Genomic DNA, 16,823 nt, shown 5'->3' with positions numbered 1-16,823 from the left:
ATCTAGCCCTTATTTGTTTTTGTAAATAATATGTTATTAGAACACAGCAACATCCATTTGTTTAATCACTGTTTATGGCAGTGTTCTTGCTATAGTGGTAGAGTTAAATAGTTGCAACGGAGACTGTACAGCTCTCGAGTTTAAAATATTTACTATCTGGCCCTTTAGAAAAAACTTTGATGACCTCCGCCTTAGAGCCACATCAAAGAGCGTAATATATGAAACAGTCTTGTAATTTGAGATATCGCAATCTCATAGGCTCACAGCTGGCTTCATCACATTTTCTTTAGATAAAGAATAAGTAAGGGGTTTAATTTTCACAGAGGTTCTGAAGCAACCCATTCAGTATTACTTTCAAAATTCAGGTAAATTATTTAAAAAAAAAACAGTTTTGGCAGATATCTCCATCAAAATCCTCATGATAAATTATAACTACAACTTTAAGAGCTTTTGAAAAGCTTAAGCTTTTGTGAAAACAAGAGCTGTCCTTCTGGATGCAACATTAGCCTCTCTACCACAACACGTGCCATTACTTCAGAGCTTCTGGGAACATACATAAATGAAATAAAGAACTGCTGTATCAGCAGTGTTTACCCAGTCTTTCTCCTGTGTAACAAAGATGGCACCATTTTAAGATCAAGAACTCATAATCTCATGTACTTTGAATTATTTAGTTAATATTTAATCTTCAATTGATTTTATTACTGAGGGAAAAGATGCAATAAAATTTTGTTTGCACAACAGAAAGCAGCAGGATAGTGCCACTGCTTCCCTCCCACTATGCCTGCCCAGAGCCTGGAACTTCATCTGAGACTCTCTGGAGTCCTCCCTGCTTTCTGCCTCTCTTCCCCTCCAAAGTACGCTCTCCAGATGCATTCCGCTTTCAAGTGATGTAGGTATTTTTCTTAATCATACACACATGTCTTTTTTCTCATTGAATTTTGGGTATTTAGATGTTCTCCATCACTACAAGTCTTGCCAAATTACAAGCGCCAGTAGTCAGAAGCCAAAATATCCATCTTCTGGGTGCAGTTGAAATTACTCTTGGTCCAGCTGCACTAATTTGTACAGCTTTTCATGCTAGAAGGGTCACTTCTGGGACATTTAAAATATACCCAATGTAACAGTCTTAAGTGATGCGCAAGTTAACAGATTCTGCTCTCCTTTTTATCTGGCGTGAGGGTCGGGTGTGGGAAATAACACAGTGGACAAAGGGCCAACACCAGGTAGCAAATAAACTCATTCAGGCTGAAAACATCCAAAACGATCAGTAGGGGGCAGACTGGGCTCAACTAAAATCAGAGCGATCCCAGAACTCAAAAGCCATCATCCTCACATTTACTGTCAAGCCTGTGCCGTGTGTTAGGTTGTGTCTGACTCTGCGACCCCATTGACTGTAGCCCGCCAAGCTCCTCTGTCTGTGGGATTCTCCAGGCAAGAATACTGAGTGGGCTGCCATTTCCTCCTTCAAACCCTGGAGGTTCTAAATGACAAATCAGGTCTCAATTTGGTGCTTTGGATGGAAGAAGAAAAAGTCTCCTCTAGGTCAGCCACAGAGAAGGCAATGGCACCCCACTCCAGTACTCTTGCCTGGAAAATCCCATGGACGGAGGAGCCTGGTAGGCTGCAGTCCATGGGGTCGCTAAGAGTCGGACACGACTGAGCGACTTCACTTTCACTTTTCACTTTCATGCACTGGAGAAGGAAATGGCACCCCACTCCAGTGTTCTTGCCTGGAGAATCCCAGGGACGGCGGAGCCTGGTGGGCTGCTAGGATCATGCTGTAAGTTGTCAGGAGGGATTCAGGGAAACTCTTATTATCATCAGCCTTATTGTCTCTCTTCTAATTCCTCTTCCTTCCACTGCCTAAACTCCCCACCTGCCTTCACCAACAGGCAGGACTCTCCCTGTAAAACTCACCTGTCATCTTCCCTGCCCCCATGCAGTACTCTGGCCCTTCAGGGATCTTTCCTGGCTGGAAGGCTTTGTATTTTCTCTTCTTTTCTCCAAGCCCCACTCCTATCTGAGTATCTGGTGAACTTCTATCCACCCTGAGACTTGCCTACTAATTCTCAGGTTTCAGAAGGTTCGGACACAGTGATTTATTCCCAACAACGCCATAAGGCAAGTACTGTTTGAATACCATTCTATAAAGAAACTGAGGCACGGAGAAGCTGTGAGATTTCTCCAGAGTCACATGGTAAGGACAGGCTCGAGGCACATCAGCATCTAATTCTGTGTGACTGGAGAGGTCAGGCGCCCATCACAGTGGACTGCTTCTCAGAAACAAGAGCACAAGGAAGGATGACAGTAAGGAAGGTGGTGGCAGGGGGAGGACCCTTCTGAAAACACAGATAAGTGGGAGCCTATCACACAGAACAAGGTTGCTTCTAGGGGACAGGAAGAGAAGGGGATCAAGAGCAAAGGGGAGGATTAGCCAGGAGTGGAAGAGGTGCCTCTTCTTGGGGGGCCAAAGGAGAGGATATGTCATGGGTCTGTTTATATTTAAGGGGATAGAAATGGAGGGAATTCACTGAGTCAGGGAGATGGTCAGATAGATAGATAACAGATAGATAGTAAGCCAAAGTAGACGCTTTCCCAAGACTCCTAGGATGACTTATGTATGGGAAACTCTCCAGGGGAAGCAGAATGAAATCTCCTAATAAAAGTGAAAGTGAAACTCACTCAGTCGTGTCTGACTCTTTGCGACCCCTTAGACTATACAGTGCATGGAATTCCCCAGGCCAGAATACTAGAGTGGGTAGCCTTTCCCTTCTCCAGGGGATCTTCCCAACCCAGGGAACGAAACGGAGTCTCCTGCATTGCAGGCAGATTCTTTACCAACAGAGCTATCACGGAAGCCCCCCAAAAGGGGACACTGTGGCTGCATGGGCCAGGAAAACACCCTGGACCTCCTGCGTGGCAGGCAAGACTTCTGCCACTGAACCACCCATGCACCAGTGAAAGTGATACTTTCCAAATGTCAGCGGCATCTCTCAAGGGAGGGTGGGATCCCCGAGGGCCTGGACTTAAGGACCGAGAGCTCTGGAGCAACAGAGCAACTGTGTTGGTCCCGGGTGCAGGTCTCTCTGTAATGTTGGCAATGCGGTGGCCCTTAGCACCACCCTGGCAAAAGAGGTTCCTGCTGTCACTTCTCATGCTTGGACAGCAGTAGGTGCCACCACAATGCCCCAGGGCTGTAGCTGGGCTGGTCATCTAACTGTGAGATTTAAAGATGCTTAAGAGCCTCTCCTCTGGCGAGGTGCTTGGGAGTTTGATTGCCAGAACAAGCTACTAACTTTGAATAAAATCTCATAAAATTGCCCCATAAGACATTTCCCCTCCAATCCACCCCAGACAAGATTGTTCTAGTGTTCTCCCACCAGCCTGCACACAGCCCTGGGTTAAAATGCTTTGATCATCAGTGGTGGCTTACTAAAAGGAGCTGCCTCTTCTTCTCTTCTTTGATTCTGAAGTCACTACAGTGAGAAAAAAACAGAAAGAGCCCTCAGAGTCAGCAGTATCTGCCTTGGAAGAAACCTAAGCTTGGAGGGCAGGATCTTGCTACTCCAGTCATAAGGGAACACACAAAAGAACAACTTGGTGCCTCTGTGAAAGAGTGGTTAAGTGGTCTGCCTGCTAGTGTCTACAAGTAGCAGCACTAAGGTCACCCAGGGAGAATTCTACATCATCCTCCACCCTCTCAGGATGATCGGGTGTCATCTGGTGTGATTTCAGCCTTTCCAGCAAAGAGAGGAGATGCTGATACAATCTGAGGCATCACCCGAGAGTCATATCCTTGTTGTTGTTCGTTGTTCAGTCGCTCAGTCATGTCAGAATCTTTGCGACCCCACGGACTGCAGCACGCCAGGGTTCACTGTCCTTCACCACCTCTGGGAGCTTGCTCAAACTCACGTCCATCAAGTCGGTGATGCCATCCAACTGTCTCGTCCTCTGTTGCCCCCTTCTCCTCCTGCCTTCAATCTTTCCCAGCATCAGGGTCTTTTCCAGTAAGTCAGCTGTTTGCATCAAGGTGGCCAACGTATTAGAGCTTCAGCTTCAGTATCAGTCCTTCCAATGAACATTCAGGACTGATTTTGTTTAGAATTGACTGGTGTGATCTCCCTGCAGTTCAAGGGACTCTGCAGAGTCTTCTCCAACACCACAGCGCAAAAGCATCAATTCTTCAGCTCTCAGTCTTCTTTATGGTCCAGCTCTCACATCTGTACATGACTGTTGGAAAAACCATTGCTTTGACTATACAGATCTTTGTTGGCAAAGTAATGTCTCTGCTTTTTAATACACTGTCATATCCTTAGGAAAGACTTAAAAATAATCTAGGGACACTCTCGGAGGTCCAGTGGTTAATTGGTTAAGACTCTGTGCTCCCAATGCAGGGGGGGCACTGGTTCCATTTCTGGTCTGGGAAGTAAGATCCCACATGCTCCACAGCACAGCCAAAATAAATAAGTAAAGAAAAGAGACATTTTCTTAAAAAGAATAAAAATAATCTAGATGAGCAATTCTTAAATGTTCTGGTGTCAGGAGCATATTCTTAAAAATTATTGAGGACACCAAAAATTGTTTGTTTATGTGGGTCATATCTATCAGTATTTACCACATGGGACATGAAAACCGGGAAAAATTTAAAAACATGTAAAACATGCTTATTAACTTATTTTAAATAAAATTCATTATGTTAATTAATATAAATGTATTTATAAAAAATAACCACATTTTCCAAAACTTTAAAAATATCATGAAGAGAGTGGTATTGTTTTCAGTTTAGTTCAGTCCAGTCACTCAGTGGTGTCCGACTTTTTGTGACCCCATGAATCGCAGCACGCCAGGCCTCCCTGTCCATCACCAACTCCTGGAGTTCACTCAGACTCATGTCCACCGAGTTGGTGATGCCATCCAGCCATCTCATCCTCTGTCGTCCCCTTCTCCTCCTGCCCCCAATCCCTCCCAGCATCAGAGTCTTTTCCAATGAGTCAGCTCTTCGCATGAGGTGGCCAAAGTACTGGAGTTTCAGCGTTAGCATCATTCCTTCCAAAGAACACCCAGGGCTGATCTCCTTCAGAATGGACTGGCTGGATCTCCTTGCAGTCCAAGGGACTCTCAGGAGTCTTCTCCAACACCACAGTTCAAAAACATCAATTTTTCGGTGCTCAGGTTTCTTCACAGTCCAACTCTCACATCCATACATGACCACTGGAAAAACCATAGCCTTGACTAGACGGACCTTAGTCGGCAAAGTAACGTCTCTGCTTTTCAATATGTAACCTAGGTTGGTCATAACTTTCCTTCCAAGGAGTAAGCGTCTTTTAATTTCATGGCTGCAGTCACCATCTGCAGTGATTTTGGAGCCCCCAAAAATAAAGTCTGACGCTGTTTCCACTGTTTCCCATCTATTTCCCATGAAGTGATGGGACCGGATGCCATGATCTTCGTTTTCTGAATGTTGAGCTTTAAGCCAACTTTTTCGCTCTCCTCTTTCACTTTCATCAAGAGGCTTTTTAGTTCCTCTTCACTTTCTGCCATAAGGGTGGTGTCATCTGCATATCTGAGGTTACTGGTATTTCTCCTGGCAATCTTGGTATTGTTTTACATGATTGCAGATCTCTTTGATGCCTGTCTCATGCTGATTTCATCATGGCATATATATTCAATCTGTTGCCCAGTTATTTTGGTTAAAGTATGTAAAGAAAATCTAGTATCACACAGTTGGAAATGGGAGAAGTATCTTAATAGTCTTTTTCAGATAGTTATGGTTATTTTCCCTTGATATTCCAAATCTTGACAAGAGGGACATTTTTAAAGGTTAGTTGCAATATGGAATTTAAAATTATATCAATAAAATTTTCATGTTCTGTTACATAAAATCTTTTGGTCTGTCTTCACCTTTGAATGGATCTTTCACTCACGCATACTTTCGGAGCATCATGCATCATTTGGAAAACATTGGCTCATGGAGTTAAAGAAACATTTTGCACAATGTGTTAAAAACCACATTTATTGTCATCACTACCAATCTCCTGAGAAAAGTCTTTAAGTATTGAGATGCTATACAGCTCTTGCTGGTGGACACAAGGCTTCTAAAAAAATCTAATTTTTTCTTGAAAGTTTGAGTTTTATCATTGACAACAAATAATGTCAATGGTTTTACTTGAAACACCTCGATAAGTTCACTCTGTGCATTTTCAGTAATGTGTCTACCAAATACACACAATGGAATAACTATAGTTTGTCATTCTTTCAAGTAAAAATTAGATTTTGGGGGGGAAAAGCAACTAGCACAGCCCTCAGTGGAAAACACTAACCGCGTGTGACTTTTCTTGAGACACACTGGATGTTGTTCTGCAGCAGAAGCTCTTCCTGGTTCCTTCCCATTTCATCAGACAAAATTAAAAAAAAATTAAACGTACACTCAAGAATTAGAGATTTAATAAATTAACTCTTTTTACTAATTCAACAAGAGCATTCTCAAGTAAAACCGACATTTTTCCTTCCTGCAAGCACGTGGCAGAGAGGAATACAAAAGCTACTACTCATACTGTTTGGTACCACTGCTAGCAATTTCGCCATTACTTTTGCATGATCAGTGTAAAGTTCAATGCAGTGAGAAAGGTGCATGACATCCCAGCATTATTATGATCGCAGTTTTAATGTTGTAGATCTTCTGAAAGGGTCTCAGGAATCTCTAGGTGTCTGAAGAGCACACTTTGAGAACTGCTAATTTTTACAAATGACTTCCAAATACTGTTCTGCTGCTGCTGCTGCTGCGGCTGCTAAGTCGCCTCAGTCGTGTCCGACTCTGTACGACCCCATAGACGCCAGCCCACCAGGCTCCGCTGTCCCTGGAATTCTCCAGGCAAGAATGCTGGAGTGGGTTGCCATTGCCTTCTCCGAAAATACTATTCTAGGAGGTGATAATCAGCCAGATTATTAATAGTAGTTGTGCCAGTTAGGATAAGCTAGATCATGTGGCAATAATGAAACGCTTAAAATCTCAATGGTTTATAACAAAAGTCTATGTCTTATTCTATTGTATGTTACCAACTAGCTGGGCAGGGGGCACTCTGTTTATCGCCGTCACTTAGGGACCCAGATGGAGCAGCCTGCATCTCGAAGGTTATCAATTGCTATGAAAGTGAAAGTGGTTAGTCTCTCAGTTGCGTCTGACTCTGCAACTCCACGGACTGTAGCTCCCCAGGCTCTTCTGCCCGTGGGATTTTCCAGGCAAGAATACTTGGAGTACTTGGAGTGGGTAGCCATTCCCTTCTCCAAGGGATCTTCCTGACCCAAGGATTGAACCTGGGTCTCCGGTACTGCAGGCAGATTCTTTACCATCTGAGCCACCAGGGAAGCCCCATCATGCTAGAGGGAAAAGAGACTCTAGTGGGTCTCACACTAGCAATTCCATTGCATCATTGACTAAGTCAGTTCTGCTCACAGCCTACCAGCCATCTGGTCATCTCCAACCACAAGAAGGGGCATGGCTGAGTGTACCATCCTCAAGCACGTGCTTGAGAGGAGAGAGCTGGCAACATTTGGTGAGTCACACTGACAATTACAGTAATAGCCAACATTTATGGAGCCTTTGGTATGTGCTGTGCACTGTTTCAACAGCTTGTACCACTTATCTGTGCTCATCACACTCCCAGGAGGTAGGTTATATGAACTCTATTCTTTGGATCAGGACACAAAGGCACAGAGAGGTGAGCTACGTTGCTCAAGGTCACACCAAATTAGGAGAGGTGCTGGGGAGGTAGAAGGACTCAGAGCCCATGGCTTCAACCTCTAAGAAGACACATAACCCGTAACTTTCCCCAGTCTTGAGCAAAATGAGAGAGAGAAAAACTTTTCATAATTATAAATAGAAAGGATTGTCCTTTTTTCCCCCTTTAAAATCTTTTCTCTTTTAAAATGTTAAGATGTCCTTTCTTTCATGAAGTAATTTCCTTACCAGCAAAAGTAAAAGGTTGGCAGCTTTAAGTTAACTCCTTTTCCTAATGATTTCTGCTCATTTTAACCGATCAAAAGTAGAAAAATTTGTGACCACTAGTTTAGGAGGTTTTTTAATTTGTTTTTGGTCCTAGCACTATGCTTTGATTCAACCAAATTTTAGTCATTATGTGTTGGGTACTGCTCTGAGTTCTGTCAACCATTGTACTAGATAGATGGTTTCATGGACATTGTTTTATTTAATTCTATGCCACACTGCTGCTGCTGCTGCTGCTAAGTCACTTCAGTCGTGTCCGACTCTGTGCGACCCCAGAGACGGCAGCCCACCAGGCTCCCCCATCCCTCGGATTCTCCAAGCAAGAACACTGGAGTGGGTTGCCATTTCCTTCTCCATACTGCTTCCTTATTAAAAGATTAAAACATGTTTTGTTTTTTTTTTAATCCTAAAGCTAATTGAAACAGGAAAGACCTGGAGCATGGCAGGCCCCCACAAGGCAGCTAAAGTACTCAAAGCAATGGATACCAGCAATTTTCCACAAAAGTTACCAAAGAGCAAACATAAGCTTCTCAATAAGTTTCTCACTAAACTTCATCATCATCACCTCTCTCTGTCAGGGATCTTTCATGAGATAAAGTTTTTCTCTCAGGTTAAAGACCAAAAGAGCAATAAGTTGATTTCACCAGCTGGGTCTTGGAACTCAACCATGGGTGATTTTTTGCAAAGCACTCTAAACACAAGCAAGGTTCCTTGGTCGAAGGCCCAGGGACACAAGGCTTGCACACCAGCAAGCTGTTCTGAGCTCCAACATAGTCATATTTATTAACTTCCATTAGAAAATTTAGGTGTACAGGAGAAAAACTTATTGTGAACAGGTGCTGGAAAACAGAATCTTAATAAAAATTAAGCCTTGGGAAATAAAAGGTGATTCAAACAATATTGAATACCAAGAATATACCTGTTGTTTTTTTTTTGAATAAGGTACCTTAATGATTTTTTTTTTTTACAAAAGAAGAAAGGCAAAAAGGAAGAGAAGGAGAGCAGAATGGGCAGAAGAAGAAAGAAGGAAGGAAAAAATCCTCAAAAAGATACACATACCTTGGTAGCATACAATAGAATACTTAAATTATGAGTCCACTATGCCAAATGATTGCCTCTTGACTGCAATCATTCTCTTCTCTGGGAATATTAATAGCATGTATGTCATCACTGACCAAATAAGTACCAACCCTGGAGATGACCAAGAGAGGCAAGGTGTTCTATCACCATAGAGATGAAAGTTCTCCAATCATTTTTAAACTCCAGATTCTGCTTGGCAACAGAGCAATTAAAAAAAAAAAAAGATGGCAATAGTAGGACATTTCTAGAGGGGGAGAGTTTGTGAATATAAAAGCCATTTTTAGAAAGACTTGTGAACCAATTAAATCACAAAGAGTTATTTATGAACCTTACATTTTAAGGTATTGATTCTAACAGCTGGGGGCATGCATTTAGATCAAACATTTATAAATTCTGGTCCCTATTTGAAAATGGTTATTCAAGTTCATTGCTATTTGACAGGGCAAGTAAAGAAATATTTTTATAACCTTTCTATTTAACCACTATATGTATAGGCTTCAGAAATTGATTATCATGGTGTCAATGGGTGTCTTCAAATATCTCTATTCTATAATTAGGAGGAGGGTTGTTTTTAGAGGGTGAGGGCTTAGTTAACAGTTGCAGTATAGAAGGTGGGGATGTATTTGGCAACAGAATATACCAGAAGTCCTTGCTGATGGCTGGAATGGCAGGTCTTGGGGTGGGAGGGAAGTGAGGCAGGAACCCCCGAGGATCTGCAGTGGCTGTAGCCACGGTTTGAAGGAAAAAAGGAAGGATTAATGAGCAACTCACTAATGAGAGATAGCCACAGCACAGAAGACCTTTATTAAAATCTGTGCAGAGTAAAAGCACATACGGTAGTAGCCAAATTCCCATTTTGTACAAGAAACAAGACTAAGCCAGCTGCACCAGGAACGTTCAGAGGTACTCTGGCCAAGGGGAGAGGGAAGAGGAGCCAGATGGCCACAGCAAGCTATAGCGTTGACCAGAAAGTGTATATATTATTAATTTAGCAACACTGACAACATGGACAGGCCTGAATAAATTCCATTTTCATGGACCTCACTGTAAAATGCCCCTTTTTGTAGGCTTTCTCTGCACTGACGCAAGATAAGTGAAAAGCATACAAAATGATACACTTCAGCCCCTGAAATGAATCCACTTATAATTACTATTAAGAAAACGGTAATTTGTCATAACACAATGAAGCCTCTGTGAGTCCTCTTGGCTCAGTGAAAAGACACGGTGCATGCATGCTGAGGAAGCTCAAGCGAGAGGAAGTGGCTTGGTAAGGACTAGGGCTCCTGGGGGCCAAGTGGCAGTCAGTTTTGCTTCCATTCATCTCTGACCCAAGATGGCATTCCTAATTGTCATGAAGCAAAAGAGGAACAAATAAAGTGGCAAAGAATGGCAGAAGGCCCATTGCCTCTACCGTCAGGAGCACCGAGGGGCAAGTCTGCACAAGACTGTGGACACATCCAGCAGCTCATCTGTGAGGAATCACGGGACTGTGCTGGGTGAACTTGGGCTCTAATTTATTCCCACATTGTACAGCCTTGAAAATTCACTGTACATCAGTTTTCTCAATTAGAAGATGGGAAGAACAGTCAAAACTCCTTCTTTGTTATACAAGTGTTTTCTGTGACTACCTGGAAAAATTTCTCCTCAAAAGAAAAATACAATCTGTATTCTTCTGCCTTAAGCGGGCCATTTCGACACATGCTACAACATGGACGAACCTGAGGCCATTGTGCTAAGTGAAATATGTCCGTCACAAAAGGACACATGTGGTGGGATTCCACTTAAATGAGGTAAGGAGTCATCAAGTTCATAGAGACAGAAAGTAGAATGGTCGTTTTCAGTGATGGGGTTGGAGGTGGCAGGAACGGGGATTTGTTGACTAATGGGTACAGAATGTCAGTTCCACAACGTGAAAGGGGTTCTGGGAACGGGTTGCACAACAGTGTGAATGTGCATAACACTATTGAACCGTACACTTAAAAATAGTTAAGATGGTAAATTTTATGTTTTGATTTTTCCCAAAATGAATGATTTCAAAAATAAATAAATAAAATGCACAACAGGCCTGGCGCGGTTGAGAGCATCACTCTGCAAGGACTGACTACAGGATTAAAGAAGACTCCCTGTGTAACAGAGACAAGATCCAACTGGCTTATCATCACTGAAGATCTTTAAACATTTTCAGAAACGGACCCGAGCATTTGGTGCAATGAGTGAGGGAACCACCAAATAAGCCTCAGCCCTGACAGGAACCATCCGCCTCTGAGAATCAGATGACACGTACCGCGTTAAGGCCGTGTTGTCAGGACAGACAGCCTTCTGCCCGTCCAGTAAGCCAGTGCCACAGGAGACTGGAGGGGGCAGACCTGGGGGAGGTGGCGCTGATGCTGCTGCTGCCGCTGCTAAGTCGCTTCAGTCGTGTCCGACTCTGTGCAACCGCATAGACGGCAGCCCACCAGGCTCCCCCGTCCCTGGGATTCTCCAGGCAAGAGGTGCAGGTACTAGGTACATGCTTTTCAGCTGCCACTTGGACATTTTGCAATTTGGCAGATTACCGATCTAACCAAGAAATGGTTTGTTACAGTATTGTGATCCCTCACAATGCACAGTACTATTTGCAAAGAAGCTTAGAAGATATCCATTAGCAGTCAGAAGACATTCTGATGAGTCCGTTTACTCATTCACCCTAAACTTACTGAGCCCCACCCCAGGCAGGTGCACTGGCAGTCCCGAGAGGTATAAAGATGAACATATCCTGCTCTTTGCTGCCAAGTCTGGTGAAGGGAGAGAGATTCCAGCCACAGGCAAAGTCTTGTAGAAAACAAAGATGTCATGGAAAAAATGTGTTTGAACAATGGAGAGACGATATCTGTAACTAAGACATATGTGTGTGTCAGGGGGAGGAGAGACTGGAGTGGTGGGTTGGAATCATGGTGACAAACCTGGATATCTCCCCAGGTAGTCTGGCTTTGTTTTGAGGATTTGAAAAACATAACTCTTAGATGGCAGGTAGACAAGAATAACTACTTAGAAAGGAGGGCCATTTAAGAGGCTGCTGTAATAGATTAAGCCAAAATAGGACTCAAACTAAATGTGTCAGTGACACTAAGGAAGTAGGTACAAGGAGTGGCAAAGAGGAGAGCAAAAGAAGGCTTCTGGCTTACATGACTATCGGTGACAAATATTACTGGAGGAAGAATGAGACTAGGGGAAGACAATGTCTTCAGTTGGGAACACTTTGTATTATGGCTCAGACTTCTCATTCATAAAAGGAAAATTAATAATAGATGATCAGATGGGATCTTAGCACTATGGTGAGGATTAAATGGTGAAATAACAAGAAGAAGATCATACTTTCATTTATCATTAGTTTTGTGTAAGTGTGGAACCCAGAGAAGATTTGAGACAGGAGACAGTTGGGAGTTACTGGTATAGGCATAATTGTTAATAGTGCCAAAGGGTGTAAGCTGGATCACCCAGGGAGATGACACCCTGTAATCTAGCAGCAGACCCTGGTGCATGCAAATATGCAGAACACGGTGGGTGGGGGCTGGAGTGGAGGCCAGCAGAGATGGCTTTGAAGAAGTGATCCAAATATGAGAATCTGGAAAAAACAGCCTTACGGAAAAACAACAACAACAGTGAACAGCCAAAAGCACCAATTCTGGCCAGAAGCTGATAAGATGAGAACTAGAATGAGAGGGTTTAACACTGAAGAGGTCAAGAGTACCATGAGCAAAAGCTACTCCAGTGGAGGGTAGGGTGAAAGCCAGTTACAGCTCACTTAGGAATGCTGTATTTTCCTGACATATTTTGACATTACATAACTCTTTATTGGGGGAAATCTTCATTCTTTAGGGCTGGAACACTGAGCTTTCACTCTCTCCCAGGAGTCACAGATACAATTTTCCTCTTCATTTCATTTGGACAACAGAGGGACTTGGGACTCAGACTGAGAGGAAATTAATGCCGTTAAGAATCATTCAGTTCAGTTCAGTCGCTCAGTCGTGTCCGACTCTTTGCGACCCCATGAATCGCAGCACGCCAGGCCTCCCTGTCCATCACCAACTCCCGGAGTTGCTATATTTTATCACTGAGAAAAGAACACTAGGTTTGGGGTTGGGGGAGAGTGAAGAGACAATGGGATTAAAATATAGAACAGCACAAACAAAAGCAGAGAATCTTCTATAATAATGCCAAAAGTCATACTAATTCAGTACTGATGGGAGAACAGAAGTGGGTGCTTCTGAGATTCTACACCCATCTGCCAAGGGTCACGAAAAATGCCTGTCTGCAAGTTCTTTACCACATACCAACTCTTACCTTTCTTTTGATATCAGTGAACTGGGAAAACATTAAAGACCAATAAAACGACAGCTCCAGGATATAATAGTAGTGAAGGTCAGGTGTGAGTGGCTGAGGATCAAAGAGAAAAGGGCACGATTAATAATTGATAGGAAATCAAATCTGTTTCAAACATCTCAAGCTCATTCTTGGAAAGTGACATGGTCTTACACCTCCACAATCAGCCCCACTCTCTCTGTCCATAAGAGAGCTCTGAAGGATTCCTCTAATCCACAGCTTGATGGAATTAGTTTTGTTTCATCTCCAACCAGAAAAGTGACAACTGGTATGAACATCTGGCATTGGTACCCAATTCGCGATTAATTTCAACAATCGCATTTATGGTTCTCTGACATGCGTCTCTATAAGACTCCTTTAGGCAACTTGCAAAAAAATTCTAACACATACACAGAAAAAATAAATCTGGATGACTCCCATGAGATTCTTTGAGATTCCTGTACTCAATTCTGTGAGTACAGGGACCACAGGAGGTGAAAGAAGCTGGGGTACTATATGACTCATGGAGGCACAGTTTCAGATTCTGTCTTAATTGGAGCTTTTTTGTTTTTAGAAAATGTCCTATACATTGTAAAGATTTTTAAAAAGATAATTCCAAAATATTTATTACAAGATCAGGGGGACAAGGAAGCTGCTAAGAGATACCAGGTTAGGCACCTACCAGGGAATCTGAGATCAAGCCCCAGTTCCACAGTTTAAGTAGTCATAAAACTTGGGTCTTGGTTTACTTATTGGAAAATGGAGGTAACATCTGCTTTACCTGCCTCAGAGGTCCAGGAATGAGGAGAGGCTCAGAGAGGCAGTGGAAGTCAATGCTATTTATTTTGCACATAAATCCATAAAGACAAAACGGAGTTTTAAAAAAAGATTTTTGATGAGTTGTTTTTAATTGTTTCTCTGAGTTATACTGAAATAACTTGATTTCCCCAATGAATGAAAGACCTTTGAAACTCATTACAGGAACACATCCACACCACTGCATACAAGTAACAGTATACACGGCAAATACAACTGAAACTGAAATGCTCTGTAAACCAGTAACAGCATAATGGCTAAGTTGTGTGAGAAGCACTCACTTAACTACCAACTCTAAGCATGGACACCAAGAAAAACAGTTGTTCCCCTCATCTCTCTTTGTCAACAAAACACACGAGGAACAGGATCCTTTCCATGCAGTATGCCATTACAGGATACAGAACTGTAAACGACAATATTCTGAGTATAATATTTTAAGTTCATAAAACAGCAGTTGCGACTGAGAATTACAACTGTGTGCCGCGAGTGGTCGCTTTCGCAGTTACTTTAGTCTCGATCAGATGGCCTTGGAATGTTCAGCTCTCTCTGACCGTGTCATGTTGCTGATTTTCAGTCTTTCCTAATTTGAATAAATCATGTGAAAGAGATGGAAATGCAAACTGGAATCCCCATTTCAATGTGTTCCTAGCCGTGAACTTGTCCTAAGGAATAGCCAACGCCACTCCCAATCCCCTGCTGCAACACAATGTGTAATAAAGAAGCAGGGCACGCCTGCTGTCCATTAACTTTGTTAGACCAAATGCCTCTAAAAAGGCAGTCTACAGAATCCCAAACTCAAAAATCCACATCGCTTACTACAAGGTCAGTCTCTTTATTTTATCAACAAAATACATGGTTGTATTTGTTTCTCTTAAATAATATATCTCAGTTGAACTAGAAATTCTAGAACTGTTTCAGCAAGACATTTCTAGAGAAGTCCCACTTTGATATTCAAATAGTGACTGAGCTAGAGACCACGACACATGGTAATATTACTAAATTCAAGATCCGAGGCAAGGGTATATCTGTGGGCAGGGATCTGAAATGCTTTCTGTCTGGGATACGACTTAAATCTCATTTTCAATAATGCTATTTTTTCTATGTGTAACGGGACAAGCCCATTTTTCCATGCTCAGGGATATGGTGTTTGATTTACATCTACAGAGGCTGCTCCGAAGCCACAAAATGAACCAAATTCAGCATGCCTATCCCAGCTCCTTACTCAAGCTTTGCGCACTAGCTGTTGAGACAGGCCAGGGCTATTCTCAGCCCAAATGCAGATGGGCTATTACAAGGAGGACTTATCCACCTACTGAAGTGATCATATCTTACTCTTCAGCAAACACATCTTCCACCCTTCCTCCATCTGCTCAAGCAAGTGAACATTGATTCTGAACTAACAGAAAGTACCTTCCTCACTAGGCTATATCCACCATCAAGCAGCAGGGGCAAAGTGGGGACAAAAGGCAAGGTGGCTGCCCAACCTGCTGGGACCTGCCAGAAACCATGGTGCTGGCTTAGGAAGAGCTCCCCATGAGTGAAAATCCAGACAGCAACGCGTCCTTACCTGATAGGGGTAGTTGTACCAGCAATGCTTTGTATTCCACAGCCAGGGGGTCTGAAAAACACAACAGAGAAACCATTTTACATGTTTCGGAAAAGAAGCAGGATAAGAGAAGTTTATGACAGATTCTGGCCTCCCAATATTTCGGGATTTCAATAATCTACCTGTGTGAGAACTGAAGGACTTAGTACATTCAGGAGTGGGAGAGCAAAGAAATGAAGAGTCCATCGTGCATTCTCTCTGGGGAATCCTCTAAACTCAACCAGCAGTATTTCAGGCTACTTCTAGGATAGAGTCCTGGATGGCACTTTTTTATATTGTGCTGGTTCAGTAGACACATTCCTGCTAGGTAACCAGCCTCAACAGCAGAGTTCTTCAAGTGTCTCACTAAGATCCATGGCAAATCCTCCATCTCACTATTATCAATAAACAATGTTGACAGTTGATGCACATTTCTTTGAAACTCCTCCAATTCATTGTTCACCAAGCAACATTCATCAATTGTTTCATGCCTTGACTGGGGTCAGGAGCAGGCAGGTACACTTATTTCAGTTGGACTAGCTCTGACTAATTCCAGGCCTGAGTAGATTAACCCTCACAGTACACTCTACTCCTGACTCGTTGTCAAGGTCTTTTTAAGAAAAAACAATCTTTCTTAATTTAACATAATCACTTGCCTTACCACATTGTAAAATTAAAGAGAACGTCTAAGTATACACACAGATTCCAAACATTTTTAATAAGCAGGTAGGGTTGGTATGGATTTGAATAGACAGCTCAACCATCCCCTAACACCAGCACAAACTTTCTCATATTTCTGTACTAACTTTACAATTCTTTTGCATCCCTAATCTTGGTGGTATACATCTATATACATCTGATACACATCTCTATGTTTCTTACTATTAGGAAACGTAATCTATCATTAATCCAATCTGTGTGTAGGTTTATATATCTTAAAATAATAAAACTGTCATTGAAAGATTAATGTCAGATATATTTGTACTGACCTAACCT

At 42.6% G+C, this 16,823-nt stretch overlaps 1 protein-coding gene across 3 annotated transcripts in view; it reads right to left on the bottom strand.

Moving 5' to 3' along the window:
* Positions 1 to 16,823, bottom strand: part of CERS6 (ceramide synthase 6) — a 348,839-nt gene that overhangs the window by 64,788 nt on the left and 267,228 nt on the right. For all 3 annotated transcript variants that reach the window (XM_018064064.1, XM_018064070.1, XM_005676017.3), the window contains exons 5-6: positions 15,810 to 15,860; positions 13,409 to 13,501 (exon numbers count right to left, since the gene is read on the bottom strand). In XM_018064064.1, coding sequence (XP_017919553.1) covers positions 13,409 to 13,501; positions 15,810 to 15,860 — 144 coding nt within the window. The remainder of the gene's footprint in view (positions 1 to 13,408; positions 13,502 to 15,809; positions 15,861 to 16,823) is intronic.

This window comes from Capra hircus, chromosome 2 (genome assembly GCF_001704415.2).
Source record: "Capra hircus breed San Clemente chromosome 2, ASM170441v1, whole genome shotgun sequence".
NCBI lineage: Eukaryota > Metazoa > Chordata > Mammalia > Artiodactyla > Bovidae > Capra > Capra hircus.
Note: the sequence above shows the minus strand (reverse complement) of the source record. Positions and strands in the feature narration are given on the sequence as shown.